The following is a 20,250-nucleotide window of genomic DNA, read 5'->3' on the forward strand; positions in this document are numbered from 1 at the left end:
ATTTGCAAATTAAATTTGACAAAATTAAAGCTGACCAGACAAAAAATCAAATATTATGTGTTTATATTGTCTGCAATGAAATACAAGTCAAAGTAAATTTGGAAATCATATTTTCTTTTTTATTTGTGTTTTCCATACTGCAATTCTTACATTCCTAGCTTTTTCTGATTTTGGGGCTGTAAAAATAATACCAATATGTCAACCATCTAGTTTTATTGTGTTTATAGGCCACTTGTTCTCTTGAACAACCTAGTGAATTTACTTGCATATGTGTCTGCTATTCTTGGAGATTACATTATTCATCTGTTTGTCCAACGTTTGCTAATTAATGATTAGTAATTTTGAGACCAAATATAAGTCATTCATGGTTATACACATTTTTCAGAATAAGCAGGTATATAAAACCTGATATTACACACACACACACACACACACATTATATATATATATATATATATATATATATATATATATATATATATATATATATATATATATATATATATATATTATACACTTCTACATATTGCAGACTAATGTGAAATACTATTGTAAAAAAGTAGATTAAATAATTTTAAATGTAAGAAAAATACAATATTATTGATATTGATTATTAACATATTATTAATATTAGTATGCACCTAAAAGTGTCGCCCATCCAGTTAGTTTGGTCTAGAACCGTGAAAATGACTATTCTTCAAATTAGCAAACTATCTTTTCTTTTGCCAGACTTTCAAGACAAGGGATGATTATTTATGACATTTTATACACCATGACAATTCAAGTGATTCACATAAACAAAAATGTTAAAATAATCATAATCACACATTCTCATAAGGTAACCCATGTCTATTGCATTTTATTATGCCAAATATTGAGGGAGAGCGGCTTGAATGCGATGCTATCAAATATCCTTTGACAGCCATGCATGCTTGTTCTTCAAGGCCCGTGCGTCACAGTTGCATTTGAACACGCCCCTTCCGAATGACAAGGAAACATAACCGTTAAAGATGAATCTCATTTTTTACCGTTATATCTGTGCGGGTGCTCATCATTTTGCATAGATATTTTCCATTGGTAAGCCATTCTACTATGATAAGTGTGAAATGAGCCACGGCGTAAACCGTTTGGGAGCCAGCCAAAATTTACAACTGAAAGCAGAAACCCAGCCCTCCTTCGATTACACACAGAGAGAGGGAGCACGCTAACAGTGACAGCGGCACATATACAACTGCTCTGTGATCGACCGTACGCTGCTTGATCAGATTTCGGTCGTGCACCTCAAAGGATATACCTCGGCCTGCTTTTGGCATGTTCGTTTTAACCGGACTTGTTGCCAGTGGCTCAACAACGTTGTGTTCAATCAGGCAATGCCTTCCTTTTCCTTTCGCGTTTTGCGGAGCAAACTACAAGAGCCCCACGCATATGCCAGCGATCCGTCGTTTTATTTGTGTATAACGTTACGTGTGTTGATGGTTAAAAATGCATAGGTTTTGATTGACAGGATTTTACAAGGACGAACAAACGCGTTCTCGGCTGGAAGAAGCAAACAGGAGCTGTATCTATTCTTTGGATTTCACGGCAATATCACGGTGTTTTTTGATGGAGCTGGAGAATATTGTTGCAAACACGGTACTACTGAAGGCAAGAGAGGGTGAGTACATAAAGCAAATGTGATCGCGTTCTGTTTGTTAAATTTTGCAGCCTTCAAAACAGTGAAACCTCTGTCCGTGCACCTCTTTTGATGATGTATTTTGAAACGGATGCCGAATTTATTCAGCTTGACCTGTAACATTGATTTGAACACCTCCACCAATTCTTTCATCAGTAACCGACGTCATTACGCCAGCGTCACAATGCTGTAGCCCGTGTGACAGTTGGTTCGTGTTACGGGTTCCCACATCCGTTTTGTGTCCTGAAAAGCGAGCTCTGATTTAAAGGCTATGATATACATTTTCAGTGAAGTAACTGGAGTGTGTAAGGAAATGCTAATTAGAGCACGCCTTCACGCACTCTAATGTAAACGTAGGGAGCTGCCGGTGGCAATGTGATTGACGTTTGGCTTCCACACTCGAGTTCCACCACAATTCGAGTTATTCTATTAAAGTGTCACTAATAATTTAAATATATACGTAGCTCGAATACGTTAATAAGGCCACAGGAGCAAAAGAAGGAGAGCAATATTATTATCATACGATAACTGTTACACTGAAATAGCATAATTCCTTTATAGCAAAAATGTCATGGAGAAGAGGCCGCTGCTACCATGTTGTTGTTAAAAATGTTTAAAAACATGTATATCTATTTTTATATATAACATCTGAATGCTTTAAACCCTACGTCGTATGGAATGTTTACACAGTAACAGGCTATCCTAGACCTCAAAGACAAATGCAAAATATAAACATTTGTTATATTATAGCAACTAATACACCATATGTGTCTTGATCTATGGTTCATGGTTGACTATGACCTATGATCTGTACTTGACATTATGCATTATATTGAATGACAGTGCAGAAACAATGAATTGTGCAGCCTTTCTTTGAAAAATAAGGCTTAAAACATGGCTTTCTTATTTTGCTGTATAAAAGCCCACTGTTTTGTTAAAATTATGAATACATTTTTAAAAAAATTTTAATTGTATGAGCAAAAATTTAGTAGATTATTTAGGGTTTTTTATTGCCATACGAAATAAAAATGTGCATTGTCATATGGTGGTAATTCCTGAGACATAAAACACTTGATGGGATGTACGCTTTATTCATTTTCAAATGACACATTTTTGAGTCATTAACTCATCCTGATGTCAAGGCTTCAGTGCTTTTAAATGCCCTAAGAGCTTTGCCGGTATATGGAGATGCATTTTGAACAAGGTTGTTGTAAATATCAGCATTTTTTCTAATTAAATTTCTAAAAGACTTTATAGCATAGCAGTTTGCTAGACATTTTTCTTTAAATACTGATGTTTTAATCAGCGGTCACTGCTCAGGTATTGTATTGTTCTAATTTACAGTTTTCTGATCATCAAGAAGAGGGTACGCAAAGGTATTAAAAGTACAGAAAAGCAAGTCGAGGTAGACATGGTTGATTTGAAGGGCCAAAAATTTTTTTTCGTTCTTCAAATATTGGTTGTTTTCATTCTTAACAGTTGTTGTTGTGATCATATCAGTCACAACTATGACCATAGTGGAAGTAACTTCTGGTTTTTGCAGATCCAATACACATCTATTTGTACAACTTCTGGTTTGTATTGCGAATAATCATGATTTAAAAAAAAAATTTAATAACAGAAAATAATCATTAAAGAAAGACGATACAGTGCAAAATTGAAAAACAAATCAAATAAATCTTTTACGGAGACTAAACTTTTGTTTCTTGCATACTGAGCTATGCTTTAAAAGAGCTTGCCAACTTTTCTTTAAAAACAAACAAAAAAATAAGCTTTTTACATGCTTATCTTGTCATCGCTTATTATTATCATCATCAGACATTAAATGTAAATCAATGTTTTGATATTTCAAAATACATTTTACCAGGTCCTGTACATGTTCGCAGACAACTACATCTTCACATGTGACTAAAAATTATTCATCAAATATAAAATAGCTAAATGAATTAACTGATGTGGGTGTAAGTTTGGCATTTGACACATTTGATGGTGGTGACAACCTCAATTTGTAGGAATTTAACCACTGAATTACTGCAATAAAACAATCACAACAAACAGTGATTATGTTTTTGTTACAAAAGCCTTTTTAAGATTCAGATTTAAGAAAATCTGACATTGTTGACATCTGATAATGTTGACATTTTGAACATTTGTTTCACAAAACATATGGAGTTTATGCAGTAGCCGTTTAGTGTTTCCATTGAAGCTAGATGTTGAATGCAACCTGCTTCAGGGAAAAAAAAAAAGATAAAAAAAAAACTATTCAAATAATTTTCTTGTGGTGTTGACACATCAGTGTTGTGACGTGATATTATGCCATCAGTACGGAAAATATTTTAAAACTGTAATACAGTTTGACAATGATTTGCTATGCCATGATGGAATCGTAAGGGGTTTTCAGTTTAGAGTGACCTTTGAAATGTTGCTTTTGAAAAAGATTTTTTATTTTTTTACATTTAATAATTAATTTTTTTTTAAATAAATCAATTGCATTCGAATGGCTTTGTGGATGCCTTGCTTTAAATCATGGGTCTGGAACTGGAATTATAAAAAAAATCTTACAGTGTGAGTCAGCCTTAAAGCAAGGGTCTCAAACTCAATACCTAGAGGGCCGCAGCTCTGCACAGTTTTGCTCCAACCATAATCGAACACAGCTGATCCAACTAATCAAGTTGTTTAAAAGAGCCTCGAACACCTTGATTAGTTGCATCAGGTGTGTTTTATTAGGTTTGGAGCAAAACTGTGCAGAGCTGCGGCTCTCTAGGTATTGAGTTTGAGACCCTTGCTTTAAGGCTGACTCACACTGTAAGATTTTTTTATAATTCTGAACGATCGTAGCATGTCAGACTACACGAACATGGCTCCCATGTCACACTGTAAGAACTCAAATGTTATAAAGTCAGACTAAATTACAACGAAGACGTGCCAAACATGAAAGAAAACGCCCCTGGAGTTTGACGTCAACCACCCAGGACACTTTCACTATCCCATGATCTGAAATGATTCCTCACAGCAAATATAAACAATCTGTAGCGGCAATTTTTGTATTAAAAAGTTAAAACCAGGAAGTCAAAAAAAAGTTTTGACTTTTCCCGTGGGTCATTTAAATTGTCGCAAGGATTGCGTCATCAAATCTGGACCACCTATTGGTCCTTGGATTGACGCTCATCGCAGCTGTTGTCACACTGCAGGAAAGTGTCTTAAAATCTTTTGACACTGCCAGAACTTCATTGGAGGAAAAATGTGATCGCAACGGGTATTAAGCGGCTGTCTGTGAACATGTCGAACCAACGATTAAAGATCACAGATTTTAGCCCAGTATTTCAGAAATCTTTTAGGATTTCCCAAATTTGTCTTGATGACAAAATCCTTGCTCAAATCTTACAGTGTGAGCAGGGCTTTAGATGTACTGTACTGAGAAGATATTAAGTGGCAAGGATTTCTTTTAAAGAACCCTTATTATGAACGCATTGATGTTAATACGAAACATCGCCAAATATGCAGTGCCTGATCTGGTAAAATTAGAATGTGCCTTTCCCTTCTAACACAATCGGAGTGTAGGGAATCATCGGATGGATCATGACAAGAAGATGACGATCAATGACAAATTGCCAGAGATGCGGCTGTGGGAAATAAACGGTTAAAGTTAATTTTCACAGCAATACCACTGTATAGACAAATTTCCATGTTTGTAAACATTTAGGATGCGCGCGTAGCAAGGTTGCAGAAAAAAAAAAAAACGGGAGCGCTAGCATTAGCAGCAAGGGTTTGTTGTTGTCTTTTGCCGAGTTCAGACTACATGATTTTAGCCCTGATTTAGACTCGGCAACAAATGAGAAATTGCCGACAAATGCCTGAAAACGCAGGCAAATCAGTGCTCGTGCACGTGAGTGACAATCGAAAAGTATGAACTATCAAAGACACGATCTGAGAAAATCGCCAATGAGTCGGCGATGCCTGTGAGACATTTGGTGTGCTAAATATCTGGAGCTGTTGGCGATTCAAATCATGTCATGTGAAATGACTTTTGACTTAAAATAACATCGGCGATGGCCTACAGCCAATGAGAGAGCAGCATCCACTTGTGTGTCTGTGTGTATGTGTGTCTGTGTGTGTCTGTGTCTGTGTGTCTGTGTCTGTCTGCAGGCAAGCGGGAGGTTGAGGGAGAAATCCTTGCTGAAATCTCAGGGCTGAGCAGGGCTTTAGATGTACTTTACTGAGAAGACATTAAGTGCCAAGGATTTCTTTTAAAGAACCCTTATTATGAGTTTTTGCAAATGACCTACCATGCAGTGTGTAACAGCCCTTAGTGAATGGAAACATCCAGCTGAGGTTTAAATCTGAAAGTGCACTGTGTTTAAAACTATTGATTCTATGGAGTCGACTCTGAGTCAAATGAATGATTCGTCCTTTGTTCGGATCTTTTGCCTACGTGCATTGATGTTGATGATATGAAACATCGTCAAATATGCAGTGCCGAATCTGATAAAATTAGAAAGCGCCTTTCCCTTCTAACACAATCAGAGTGTAGGGGGTCATGGGATTGATCATGACAAGAAGATGATGATCACTGACAAATTGCAAGAGATGCGGCTGTGGGAAATGAAGGGTTAAACTTAATTTTCACACCAACAAAACCACTGTATAGCCAACTGTGTGTTGTTTGTTGCTGTCATTTTTTCTGATGATTGATACAAAAACCTGTGCAATGCGAAATTAGCCGGCCGTTCGTTCAAAGACTACTAATGTTCTCAGTAACGCTTACATAGTTTATATGGACCAGTTTCTTCTTCCTCCAAATCCTGCACATGTTTCTCCCCACTTACATGTTGTGTAGGAAGATTTTAATGGTCGCCTCGTTTTCTGTAGTCTGCAAAATATGGATTTAATTGTGTGTTGTAGCTTGTAAACTCTCAATGTGGCTTGTTTTCACTTATCCATTATAAAAATCCATGTTGAAAACGAGACATCTGCTTCTTCCGTTACCAATTTAAATGTGTTTTGTTCTCGCAATCGCATCAGCTGTTCCTTACACGCACGGCACGGCCAATTTTCAGAACAATTAAACTTTTTCCACTCTGTGGATTGGGGTTGTGGTTAAGAATAGAGCGATATTTTGGTGTTTAACTGCATTGCTTTAATGCATTCTGTACATTGGGCTCACACATATACTTTGAACTATTTCATAACCGATGATGATAAAGATACCAGTCATGATCAACAGATTGGAAACCACTTCAAGTGTAATCAATTAATTCAAGTTTATTTGTATAGTGCTTTTCACAGTAGTTATTGTTTTAAAGCAGCTTTAAAAACAGTTCACATTATTCCATTACAATCAAAATCAGAAAAGTTAGGATTATTAGTTACCATAGATTTATTAGTTTCTAATAACTTTTACAGTTATATATATATATATATATATATATATATATATATATATATATATATATATATATATATATATATATATATATATATTTGTATATATATATATATATATTTGTATATATATATATATATATATATATATTTGTATAGCGCTTTTACAATGTAGATTGTGTCAAAGCAGCTTCACATAAATGGTCATAGTAACTAGAACAGTGTGGTTCAGGTTTTAGTGTTTAAGTTCAGTTCAGTTTAGCTCAGTTCAGTGTGATTTATGTTATTATGTAACTATATACACTATATATAGTTGTATAATATAGTTAACCTGCAGTTACATAGTTTATGTGATGCCTATGTGTACATGTTCAGTGAAGCGTATTTGTGTATTAAATGTGTGCGTTGTCCTTGAAGTCTTCATAGGGTTGGCATCATCTCTTCACAAGTCTTGGATCTTATCAAGTGGTGCTGCACACCTCTAGAGCAGGGGCCTCAAACTCAATTTACCTGGGGGCCGCTGGAGGCAGAGCCTGGGTGAGCCTGAGCCGCATCAGGTTTTTCACAAGAAATTAATTATATTATTATTTATTAATTTTTAACTTGTTTATTTTTTTTATCTTTTTTTGTGTTTAAAAAAATAAAAATAAAGAGATTTGAGAAGATTGGAGTTTTTACACTAAATAAGATGGAAAAACAAACCAATTTAAAATTAATAAGAAAATAAATCAATGAGTAATAAATTGTAATAATAATAATAATAATGAAAATAATTTGATTTACTGTGATCCGTTGGGCTGTTACAGAAAAAGAAGCAACACTGTGTTGTTGTCATTTGTTTTGACTACTTTTACATCATATAGAAATGTATATAATGTTTATTGTGTGAGATAATGCAAATACAATGCAGGTAGTGCGATGCAAATAACCCACAAATAATGGGTGTGACCCTATAGTTGGTTTGGGTTATCGACGCCTCTCATTGCCGATGGACAGGTGTCCCTTACTTTTCTTTTATCTCGTCATGTACACATTACTTTGATTTCCTTTGTCAGAGAGAGAGAGAGAGAGAGAGAGAGAGAGAGAGAGACCTCACATTAACTCTCTAAGTGCCATTTCAGTTCACTTCTAAGCGAAAAATAGTTAAATCACTCACTCTGTCTAATCTTCAAGAAGAGCCCACAGTAGCTCTTCTGTCATGTTCAATTCAATTCAGCTTTATTTGTATAGTGCTTTTACATTGTAGATTGTGTCAAAGCAGCTTCACATAAATGGTCATAGTAACTGGATCAGGGTAGTTCAGTTTTTAGTGTTTAAGTTCAGTTCAGTTTAGCTCAGTTTGGTGTTGTTTGAAATCCTTACTGAGAGTCCAAACACTGAAGAGCAAATTCATCAATGCGTAGCTTTACAGATCCTGAACCATGCAAGCCAGTGGCAACAGCGGAGAGGGAAAAAAAACTTCACGAATAGAAGAGTGAAGAAAAAAATCCTTGAGAGAACCAGACTCAGTTCGGCACGACCATTTTAATTTCTCCGCTGGCCAAAAGTCTTGTGCAGAGCTGCAGACTCAGTGGTGGAGGCTGGAAGCTGGCCTAACCGAAGACTCGTCTGTCCCTGGAGCATCACTGGAATCAGACTCATGTTCTCCACTCCCCCATGACCAACAGCACAGCAGCAGCTCAGGATACGGCCTGGTCCCGGATATAGACAGCTTGGGATCATCTTGTCGCTGGTCTTGGATCCAATCAGTGACTCTGCATAATCTGAGGACCTCGGAATGTGTATCCCCAGGTGGAAATGGAGAATAAAGAGAATAATTAGCGTAGCTGTTGTTCATAGTGTATATAAACAATATGTAGAAACTAGGGATGTAACGGTATCAGAATTTCACGGTACGGTAATACCTCGGTATGAATGTCACGGTACGGTATTTATTGAATCATTTACAGGAAAAAACAAAACTTATGAAAATACTCCAAAAAAGTGCCAAAAGTGTCAATGACATACAAATTAGCCATCTATCTGTAAGCTTTGAAACAGGAACTTCAATTTTAATAACAAAAAATTATTAAACCATGTAAAAAAAATTAAGTTTCAATTTAGTATTGTTGAAAACTCATCACATTCAACATTCAATCACACTCAGCCCATCTACCCAGATGAGAGCTCTGCTAGTCGGACTTCTCATCAAGCATCTCCCGCTGGATCTAATCTCACTATATTTATTAAACGGGATATTTCATTTATCTTGTTGTCTTTATCTAACGACATATTCCCTGACTTTGGTCATTGGAATCTATTACTTGTTCTCAGGTAACGTGTTTTGGCTGAGCGCAAAGATAAGTTAATGATTAATGTAACCACGTACATTCTGTATATTGACTGATCGCTTGCCTTTATTTCCTATAATGTATAAACTTATTGTATGTTATACTTTTAAAATGGCCATTATCGATTATTAAAACTGATATTCAGCAAAAGAGAGGCTGTGTTTCGTATTTTCACTGAAATTGAAAGGAGGCAGTTGTTATCGGCTCCGTTTTGATATAAATATGCACACAGTGAAGATGACGCTCATATATGCAGCACGACGCCTCAACATTTCTGCTGTCTAAGTTGCTAATATTAAAATGAAAATAGGCAGTTCCTTAAATCATGTTTACAGTTTATTGTTGAGAAAGTGAAACAACGAAGCCAGGGTGATGTGAATGAAGTTATAAAGTACACTGTTCCCTTTGAAGATTTACCCGTGTCCTCGGTATAATCTGCTTTTCCATATCAAACTGAGAAGAAGAGACTGCAGCCTTGATCAAACTTGCGAAGTCTGAACTTACACGGAGATAATGCAGGACTGAACTGTGCGTGTAAAGCAGGTCGCACACCAGAAGCGACGCTCGGCGGCGCGCCACGCAGCGCCATGTATTTTAGAATTCTAATCATAGGTTTCTATCAGGATACACACACCGGCGCCGCAAGTAGGCGGCTGTCGGCGGCGCCCGGCGACGGCTCAGGACGCAGTTCATTTTTCAGCCGCGCCACAGAGCGCCATCTGATTAGTTTTATGTTAAATATCATTCGAATGTGCGCGTCTGGTGTGCGATACTTTAATCTGTCATGTACGCGCCGTGTCGCGGCGCTTCTGGTGTGCGACCTGCTTTAGAGTTTTACAGCTCTTTTCATCCCCGCTTCTAGCAGCACACTCCATTTCCGCATTACTGGATCTGTAGCAACAACAGACCGCAAGGGATGATGGTCAAGCATGGGCTGAAGGCAATTGTAGTTTTCGTTACCTCCCGTTCGCTTCATTCGCCTGAGCAAATTTTCTCAGAAGACCTATAGTTTTACCGAGTCATGCGACTTCGGTAATATCGAAAAAAATTAATATTGCGGTATGACGGTATTTACAATACCGTTACATCCCTAGTAGAAACTTGTGTTGAAACCCGCTAAGTGATGCATTGAGTTTATGCTTTACTAAACAGATAGGTCTTTAATCTAGGTTTGAACTGAGAACTGAGTGTGTCTGAGCCTCGGACATTATCAGGAAGGCTGTTTCAGAGTTTAGGAGCCATAAAGAAGAAGGCTCAACCTCCTTTACTCGACTTTGCTATTCTAGGTACTACCAAAAGCCCTGAGTTTTGAGATCTTGAAGAGCGAGCTGGATTTTAGCGAAACAGAAGGTTGGTTAGATAAACAGGAGCTAGATTATTTAGAGCTTTATAGGTGAGAAGTAATATTTTAAATTTAATACGAAACTTAACAGGCAGCCAGTGTAAGGAGGATAAAATTGGAGTGATATGATTATATTTTCTAGACCTGATAAGAACTCTGGCTGCTGCATTTTGTACTAATTGAAGTTTGTTAATAGAGGATGCTGGGCAGCCAGCAAACAGAGCATTACAGTAATCCAGCCTAGAAGTCATAAAAGCATGGACCAGCTTTTCTGCATCAGAGAAAGATGTTCTGTGGCTGACTTGACTCGTGTTGCTTTTGTCTCTGCTATCCTAATGCAGGGAGGCAGTTTCAGCTTCTCAAGATCTAGTTTGATCAGACTCATTATCAGATTTACTTGTGGTTTTTAAGAAATTAAAATAAGCTTGATTGCCTCTTTGAAAAGACAGATATTATTTAGGCAGGCCACTATGCTGTTATTTATTTTCATTGCGCGCCAAACAATACCCACCAACCAATGAGCATGATTGTAAGAAAGAAGATTGGGTGAAAATATTGTTAACTTGCACATGGTGACTACCGTCATGTGAGCGCGCACACACACATGCAGGTATTCACTGCAAATGTCCACGTGTGCCCAATAGAAACGAGTCAGCCACCCAGGCACGGGTGGAAAACACTACATGGCGACGCTGCTGTAACTTTCACAAATGTTTCTCTGCCTGCGTCAAGTCCAGCCGATGTCCCGCCCCGAGAACCATATAACGCACCGTGATTGGTGGTTCATTCAGCTCCGCACACAACGCTGTAAAATTCCATAAATATCAAACTTGCAAGCCGCACTAACATTAAACTTTCAAATTATGGCAGGGGCCACAAACTATCGTCCCCCGGGCCACCTTTGGCCCGTGGACCGCGAGTTTGAGACCCCTGCTCTAGTCGCTTCGGAATGGGCATCTTTTGAACAAGAGATAATAATGTCAATGTAAAAATGAAGTGCTATATAAACAAACATAGAAACTAACATATAAAACACAGAAACATTTCTAACATAGTGCCAGGCATAAAAAGACAAGAAGAGTGTGTCCTATGGGTGATTTGTCAAGCCCAGTCCCCTGCATGGAGCACACCCATGCAGAATAAAAGTTATGTGATGCATTGTGTAAATACTGTACTAAAAGATAGCGCTTTAAACTAGTATTGAACTGAGAGAGTGTTTGAGGCTCAGCCATTATCAGGAAGGCTATTCTAGAGATTAGGAGCCATATATGAGAACGCTTGACTTCCTTTAGTGGACTTTGCTATTCTGGGTACTACCAGAACTCCTGAGTTTTGAGATCTTAAAAAGCATGTTGATTTGAAACTAGACAGAAGGTAAGATAAACAGGAGCTATACTATTTGAAGCTTTATAGGTAATAAGCAATATTTTATGATCAAAATGGGTAACACTTTATTTTAATGGTCCATTTGAATATCAGTAGACTGTCTGCTTAATATCTGTTGACACTGCTCCTTCAACAGACATTTAAATGACTATAAGAAACTTTGCAAGTACATGTCAACTTACACTAACTTAACCCTAAACCCAACCTAACAGTCTACTTATAATCTAATGAGAATTAGTTGCAATGTAAATTAAATTCAACAAACGGATCATCAAAATAAAGTGTGACCTCAAAATGTAATAAATAATACAAAAATGATATCCAGATAAAAAAAAAACAAAAAAACAAATGATACATAAACAGTAACATGACTTTATTATTAATGCATCACAACAGATTATTTGAGGTGAAACAATTGACATAAATTAATAATCTGTCCATGTGCGGTTCTAGGATTTCATTCTCAGTCATTGCTTTTGCTGATGATAATGTTACATCTTGTAAACAAAAATACTTATAAAATCTTTTATAATCTAATATTTTTTTAATCATTATTCAGTGGCACATTTTGAAGGTCATATGTCATCATATATTGGCCTAAAAATGTAAATGCTACAAATTTATTTAGGATCCTCAAGTCACTTTTAAACAGTGATCTTAATATTTACCATAAGTATACATAAAAAGTTCTTAGGGGTTAAAGCTTTGAAAGCTATGTTGAGATCATCAAAGAATTATTAAAAATATGCATTTCGTGACCATTTAGCAAAATTAAGATCATCTTGGGGTTTTAATGGAGATCCTGAACTTTTGAGAATAATTTGTGCAACTATACGCTTGAATGCCGTCTAAACAATTAAATGAAGGGACAGGAAACACTATTAATAACTTAAGGCATGCATGTTGGTGGATTGTCTATACACCATCATTGTTTACAGCAGAACATTTGACACCTTTGATTTTTCTTTAAATAAACAACTTAAATAATTATTTTTCTTTAGGTTTCTTTAGTTCAAACCAGACCTTATTATTTAAAAAATGAAACTGTCCCTGGCATTTTAATGGGATGTGCCAGCTTTTAGCACATACACTTGAAGTGGATTGAGGAAAGTACAACTTTTAGATACTGCTCCACTGACAGGCGCTGAGCGAGAACTGAGCGAGGTGTACAGGCCGACTCTTGAATGCTCTCCAGTTGGGCCTAAATTATTATTTTTTTACTTTGTTGTATGAAGCACATCAGTTCACTAATGTGTTGTTAAAACTTTACTTTTGCTTGCAAGAGATGCTGGTTATTTTCTACTTTTGACAATGAAATATTCAATTATTTTCTTTGCAAAAAGTTATTTTCAATTTCTTTTAAATGAAACTTTAATATTACAACTGAAATGTGATCTTAATTATAAGATGACTTCAATTTCAAGCAATTTGTGCTTTGATTACAGTTTGAACTATACATCAAATTCATCAAAAATCAGAACTAAACCATGCTTTCTTTAGAAAAATAATTTTAATAGTGGAGTATAATTACTGAACAAATTAGATTAGATTAGATTAGATTCAACTTTATTGTCATTACACATATACAAGTAAAATGCAACAGTGCAGTTTACCTCTATCCAGCAGTGCAATAGCAGAAAGTGCAGGAAACAGATAACATAATGATAACATAATGAACACTGAGTGGAAAAAATAATAAGTAAATAAATAATTGCACTGCCTTAGCAATAATCAAAATCAAGGTTAACTGTTTAATTAATTGAGGTTTTGCTTTTAGGTCATATCGTCCAGCCCTACTGAAAAAGCAACCATCTTTACCCAAAAGAGAATGCTTTCACTAAAAACAGCTTGCAGTGTTGTGAAGAAAACCTACAGCTATGTGTGCATAAGCAAAAAGTTGTTTTTACTTTAAATTGTATTTTTTTTCTTCACAATGCGTGAAGGATATTGTTCTAACTAAAATCTGTAGATTATATAAAAGGCCTATTTATTTGCCCATCAAAGCATTTTGTGCAGCTGAAAATGCCAGCTCTCTTCATGGCTTGAATATAAGCAGTAGTGTTAACTGATTTCACTCATAATGTCCCTGTCTGAAAAAGCTAGCACTCTGTAGAGACATGTACATTTCTCTCAATATTTTCCCCTCTGTTTGTTGTGCTTGATGTAGTGACACTTGCCCGCTGAGGTACTTGCCCCACTCCTCCTCCACTCTGATTGGTTGGCTGACTGGCCTAAAATGACATTGATGAGTTCTGACCTTAACTCAAAGTTCAACATTCTTCAGTTCCCTGCACCGGGAGCGCTGTGATGTAGATGCTCATCATGCTGCTGTAATTTTTAAAAATGCAGCACCTCTATTGACGACAGTGAGAGCAGCAACAACAAAAAGTGCTTACCTTTGAGAAAAAGCACTTAAGTGGACACACATCCTTACATGCATTAAATGCTTATGATAGGGTTGGGCAATATGACAAAAACGCAATCTCGATAATTATTTTCTATGTTGAACAATAACAATATATATTTCAAAATAATTTGTTAATGCTTCACTATTTAAAAGAGTACCCCAACAATGACTGAAGCCACAAGAACTAGAGGGTGTATTAAATGCCATAATATATATTCGGCCAATACATTTTTGGTGGCCTAAAATTTGGTACATCTCTAATATCAACACTCTTCTAGATTCCCATTGTTGCACATTTCTGCTGTGCGAAAGCACCCTTAGATTAATATAGAGTAAAAAAGTCCAGTGCTTATCATTGTTACTTACATTGTTTATTGCAAATCGATATAATATCGTTTATTACCCCTAGCTTATGGTATTTAGGTATTAGCCCACTTCCCGCCATCTTACATGGACAAAAATGAAATATATGTATTTTGCATGTTCATGAGCTGAATGTAGATGATATGCATATTAATTTCAGATAATTTGATAATGCTGACACCAATGTTCAGTTTATTTTCTCCAAGCATTTATTGTGGAAAGTTTATTTTTTATTATATATATATATATATATATTAGGGCTGTAACGATACACCAAACCCACGATTCGATTCGTATCACGATTTTTGACCCACGATTCGATTCGTATCACGATTTTTTTTTTCGTGTGGGGTGGAGAAAAAAGATTTTTAAAACTATTTTTTATTAAATAGAATTATATAATTTTTGTTTTCTTTGTAACAAAATACTTTTGAAAAACCAAACCGAACTAAACTCCATTGTGTAGATGGTTCAAGCATGTTAAAAATTCTTTTTCAATCAAGTTCTCTTACATAGAAAAAGTAAATTAAATGGCTACTAGGGATGCTCATTTCGGTTAATTTTGCTAACAGACAACCGCCGCTCATTAATTGGTTATTATAATAACGGTTAACTGGTCAGATTACTATTAATTTCATATTAAACAAATTGACGTGTCTATTTTGTGTCTCACACATTAAATATTGCATTTTAAAATAGGCTACTGATTTATTTTTAAATGCTAGCATATTAATAACAGAACAGAACAACAGAGCATCTTCACGCACCTTCAGTGTTTAGCACAGAAGAGCAGAATAATTTAAATAAAATGAATAAAATAAATAGGACTGCCCTAAATTATTTTCATTTAAATAATTAATTTATATTACAAAACGAAAATACTGACTGATTCTTTTTAACAACCGGCATAGGCTGTTTTTTTCCAATCATGTTTTTTCTTCCGTCAAATAAAAATCGCAGACTTCCTCAAATTGCCCGCTCCACGGAAAAAATACGCATTTATTTAATGCCCCGCTGTTATTATTATTATAACAAAACCTTTTACATTTTAATAGAAATCATTATTTTAAAGAATAAGTCCTGATGGTTTCCTCTCTCTCCCTTGCTGTTCAAGTGTGCGTGCTGCATGATGAAAAGACAACAACAACGCGCGATTATGTAGACTTTTTGTAAACAGTTTTGTTGTTTAAATATGCTATTGCATTAATGTGCATACATGCTTTATAAGCCGAAAACAAGGCACATCTCACTGCCTTTATGTTGACAAGGAAAAAAGAAGAGAAGAAGCGCGGTCCTCTTATGAAACGACTGAATCAGCTGGGTATCGATTGTGCATAAGTGTTGCTGTCTGTGTTGTTACAATTGTAATATTTAATGCTATTGTTATATTCAAGATTTGTACATTCATACAGCTCTGGATAACTTAAAACAGCGATTAGACCTTCAGAGCGGCATGCGTCCTGAAGTAAAGCGAAACGGCTATAAATTTCCAGCAAGATAGAGTGATTATAACCAGAGTCATAAACCTTTATCTATAAATAAAGTATAACTATAGAAACTGTGTTCATCTTAACTGAAAGCTTCGTCCTGTTTCCTGGCCTCACGCATCGCGCTGTCAGTCAACACGTAACGTTAACTCTCAAAGGTTCAAACAGAAAGCGCACAGCAAGGTTACAGAAAAGTTTCCTCTGCAGAGGAGTCGGGGCATCTGGTGAACGCCCATCCCTCTCTGCGCAGCCACATTAACAACAATGCTTTGACAGCACTGGCAATGTTTCTGCCGTTGTCGGTTGTCAAGAGGGGTTAAGTTGGTTTTGTTTTTGATATTCCTGACACATTCAGACAGTCCCTTACTAAGAGCACACGTGGTGTGTCGCGATTCTCCCTTATCACACCGCGACACAGGATCGTAGATCTGAGTGTCGTGATTTCGATTTTATATCGTGTATTGTTACAGCCCTAATATATATATATATATATATATATATATATATATATATATATATATATATATATATATATATATATATATATAAATGCTCTCTGCTTTTCTCTTGTATCTGCTTTACAGATATTGGGCAAAAGTCAAATGCCCCTCAAAATAAGTGGGCAATTATAAAAAGTTTTGAGCACCGCTGGTAATAGTCTCTGTGTCGCTTATAAAATTGTGACTTTAGACTGTCGCACTGATGACATAACTAGGTTTTCCTTTTGCACAGATTGGAATAGTTTAGTTTTGTGTGGCAGAGACACTGACTGGGCTGGGGGGCTTTACAGTTTATTAATTGTTGCAATATAAGCTTGGTTAATAATGAAATTGGTCAACTGCTGCATCCATATTAAGTTTAAAGTTTAAATTAAAAACATTTAGCATTATCAGCAACAATAGTGAAGATAATTTTTTTACAGTGTTGAATATTTTACAATTAATTTTCTTTCCCGCTAGCTATTTTATTTCTATCAAAATTACAGGTTCTAAGTTATGTTTTGTAAAACCAAAAGTTTTTTGCATTGCTGTTTTTGTAATAAATGGAAAGCAAATAATATTCGTTTCTTCTCTTTGGCTGTTCTAAAAAATGGTCTGATCCTTCACTCAAACTGTAGTGTAATTCGAATTATGAGATTTGAGATCTGTTACATGACTAGTTCTTATGGCACAGCCATCCTGTTAAATTCACATTGGGATCAGCTTGGGATGAACTTTGGACTTTAAAAATGTTGTTTCATTTTTAGAATGCTAACACTTAAAGGCATAGATATATACGTTAGATGTCGCCATCCGTGTTGTGTCTATTGGAAGGAATGCATCAATAGAGCTGCCATTTTGGAACAGGGTAACGCTCCTTTGAAATGAATGCGGGACCAACAGTGAGGGACTGTGGCCATCCAAAGCCAGAGATATACACATATACAGTACACATTTATCTATGATCGGGAGTTTTCCTGGATGTTAGTATGCATTTTTTTAATTACGAAAATTATAATTTTACATCGGGTGAGGCAGTGGCACAGTAGGTAGTGCTGTCGCCTCACAGCAAGAAGGTCGCTGGGTCGCTGGTTCGAACCTCGGCTCAGTTGGCGTTTCTGTGTGGAGTTTGCATGTTCTCCCTGACTTCGCGTGGGTTTTCTCCGGGTGCTCTGGTTTCCCCCACAGTCCAAAGACATGCGGTAAAGGTGAATTGGGTAGGCTAAATTGTCTGTAGTGTATGAGTGTGTGTGTGCTATTTAGGTGTACTGCATTATGATTGGTTCAAATTCCTTATTGTAGTAGAAATATCAGTCGAGACTGGAGCGTACAAAAAAAAATTGTGCAGTTAGGTGAATTAGATTTTGTGCATGTACAAATCACGATTTTGATATGAATTCAATTAACAGCCCTAGTTAAATATATCCTATTATATAGTGGTACAATGACATGGTATTGACTATTCACCACAGCTCACTAACATTGTTGTGATAATGTGTACCTGTTGGGAAATGATACATGAAAATACAGGAAATTGAATGTAATGTTGCTTGTTAGGACAATGCAAGTATGTCTGTATGTTTGGAGAGTGTTTTGATGTTATGCGGTTCATTATAATTCATTCCTTTTTCAGTGATATTGTGATTTCTAATATGTACCATGTTCTGTGATCAGACCAGGTTTTTGTTGTTTTGGCTAACTGAAGTCAGTTACAATGTTTAAAGTTCTAACTTTTGATTTAATTATTTAATACTGCTTGTAGTAAGGCTTTAATTCGGGGTTTTATGTCAGGGTTTAAGGTAAGCTAACTGGCTGGTTTGGCTAAACTTTGGAGTTTAGCTAACTCTTTCTTGAGCTCCTTGGTTTCCGCTGCACGAAAGGCCACACTTGTTTCTTTTTGTTTCACAGCGGAGACCCACATTCTTTTAGAGAATAGATTACAGCTCTCAGTTTAGAAGACCCAAGATTGCTCTTTTTTTATGAGTGACTTTTACTCGTATAAAATGGTTCGACAACAAAACAGAAATGCCTGGTTTTAGACCACAATAATTTATTAATGTGGTGTAGGGCCTGCTTTGTGGCCAATTCAGCATCAAATCGCCTTGGGAATGAAGGATAAAGGTCCTGCACAGGGGCCAGAGAAATTTTGAGTCATTCTTCTTGCAGAAGAATGGCCAGGCCACTACGTGATGCAGGTGGAGAAAAATGTTTGCTGACTCACTTCTCCAAAACACCACAAAGTGGCTTAATAGATATATTGACTGTCCAGGCCATGGGAGATGTTTAACTTCACTTTCTTGGTTATCAAACCTGTCACCAGTCTTGCTGTGTGTATTGGTGCAGTATCATTCTGATACATGACGATGACATCATCTTCAGGATACAATGTTTGAACCACTGGTTGCACATGGTCCTCCAGAAAGAGCACTCTGCTCTTACTGGTTGAATGTGCAGTCAATGAAGATTAGCCACCAGGCTGGTCAAATTTAGCCCTGAAACCTCCAACACTAAAATGAGCGGTGTTTCAGTTTCATTGTCCAACTTCTGTAACACCCTTGAAAAGGTTAAGAGAGGAAGATACTTTGGTTAAACAGAGGTATGCTGTGACTAAAGGCCCGCTCAAATAACACAATTTTTATAGTTGGTTACGAAAGTCACTGTGTTAGATTATGCAATTTTGTCTTGACTTGTCGTGGGTAACATGTGCCAGACTACATGTTGATTCACAAAAAGTCATCACATGATGTCTACAATGGGCTTGCTATTGTTAACAACATTACTTATCTCACTTTATTGTTTTAATGTTATTTCAATTTCAATAAAAAGTGATGCTTGCTATCAACTATAGGCTACATTAAGGGCATCCGTTATGACATTTAAAGTATAGGATCCGTTGTTGTGAAACAGGTTTTCCTTATATTATTACAATATTCCCTTTGAAATAACCTATAATACCTGTAATCTCTAATGGAAATGAATACACTTACTTGAGGGAAGATAATACACAGACATAAGGAAAATGTCTTTTTTTCTGTTGTCATCAACTGAGATGAATTCATATCCAACAAAAACCCTGGCCTGATCACAATCCAGAACACATATTCAGTATCTCAGTATCATTGATGAACAATTTATAATGAACCACAGAACCTCAAAACACCCACAAAACGCATATATTGTGAAAAAAAGTAACATTAAATACAATTACCTGTATTCTTATGTATTATTTTTTTCTAAAAGGTACACATGACCACAACGACATCAGTGAGCTGTGGTGAATATTCAGTCGGTTTTACATGACCACGTCCTAAAAGGTACAACTTTTAAAAAGGCCCTTTTTAGGGTATCTGTAACTCACAATATTTGACCCACAGTCACCAAAATTCAAAAATTGGCCATAGT

General features: G+C 36.2%; 1 protein-coding gene across 5 annotated transcripts in view; it reads left to right on the plus strand.

Annotated features, from left to right (window-relative positions):
• Positions 1-1,178: 1,178 nt before the first annotated feature.
• grk5l (G protein-coupled receptor kinase 5 like) overlaps positions 1,179-20,250 on the plus strand; it is an 821,722-nt gene continuing 802,650 nt past the window's right edge. For all 5 annotated transcript variants that reach the window (XR_012384732.1, XM_690749.10, XM_005167252.6 and 2 more), the window contains exon 1: positions 1,179-1,654. Coding sequence is in view for 4 of the 5 variants with exons in the window: in XM_690749.10 (XP_695841.5) it covers positions 1,603-1,654 (52 nt within the window). In the remaining variant the exon portion in view is untranslated. The remainder of the gene's footprint in view (positions 1,655-20,250) is intronic.

This window comes from Danio rerio, chromosome 8 (genome assembly GCF_049306965.1).
Source record: "Danio rerio strain Tuebingen ecotype United States chromosome 8, GRCz12tu, whole genome shotgun sequence".
Classification (NCBI taxonomy): Eukaryota; Metazoa; Chordata; class Actinopteri; order Cypriniformes; family Danionidae; genus Danio; species Danio rerio.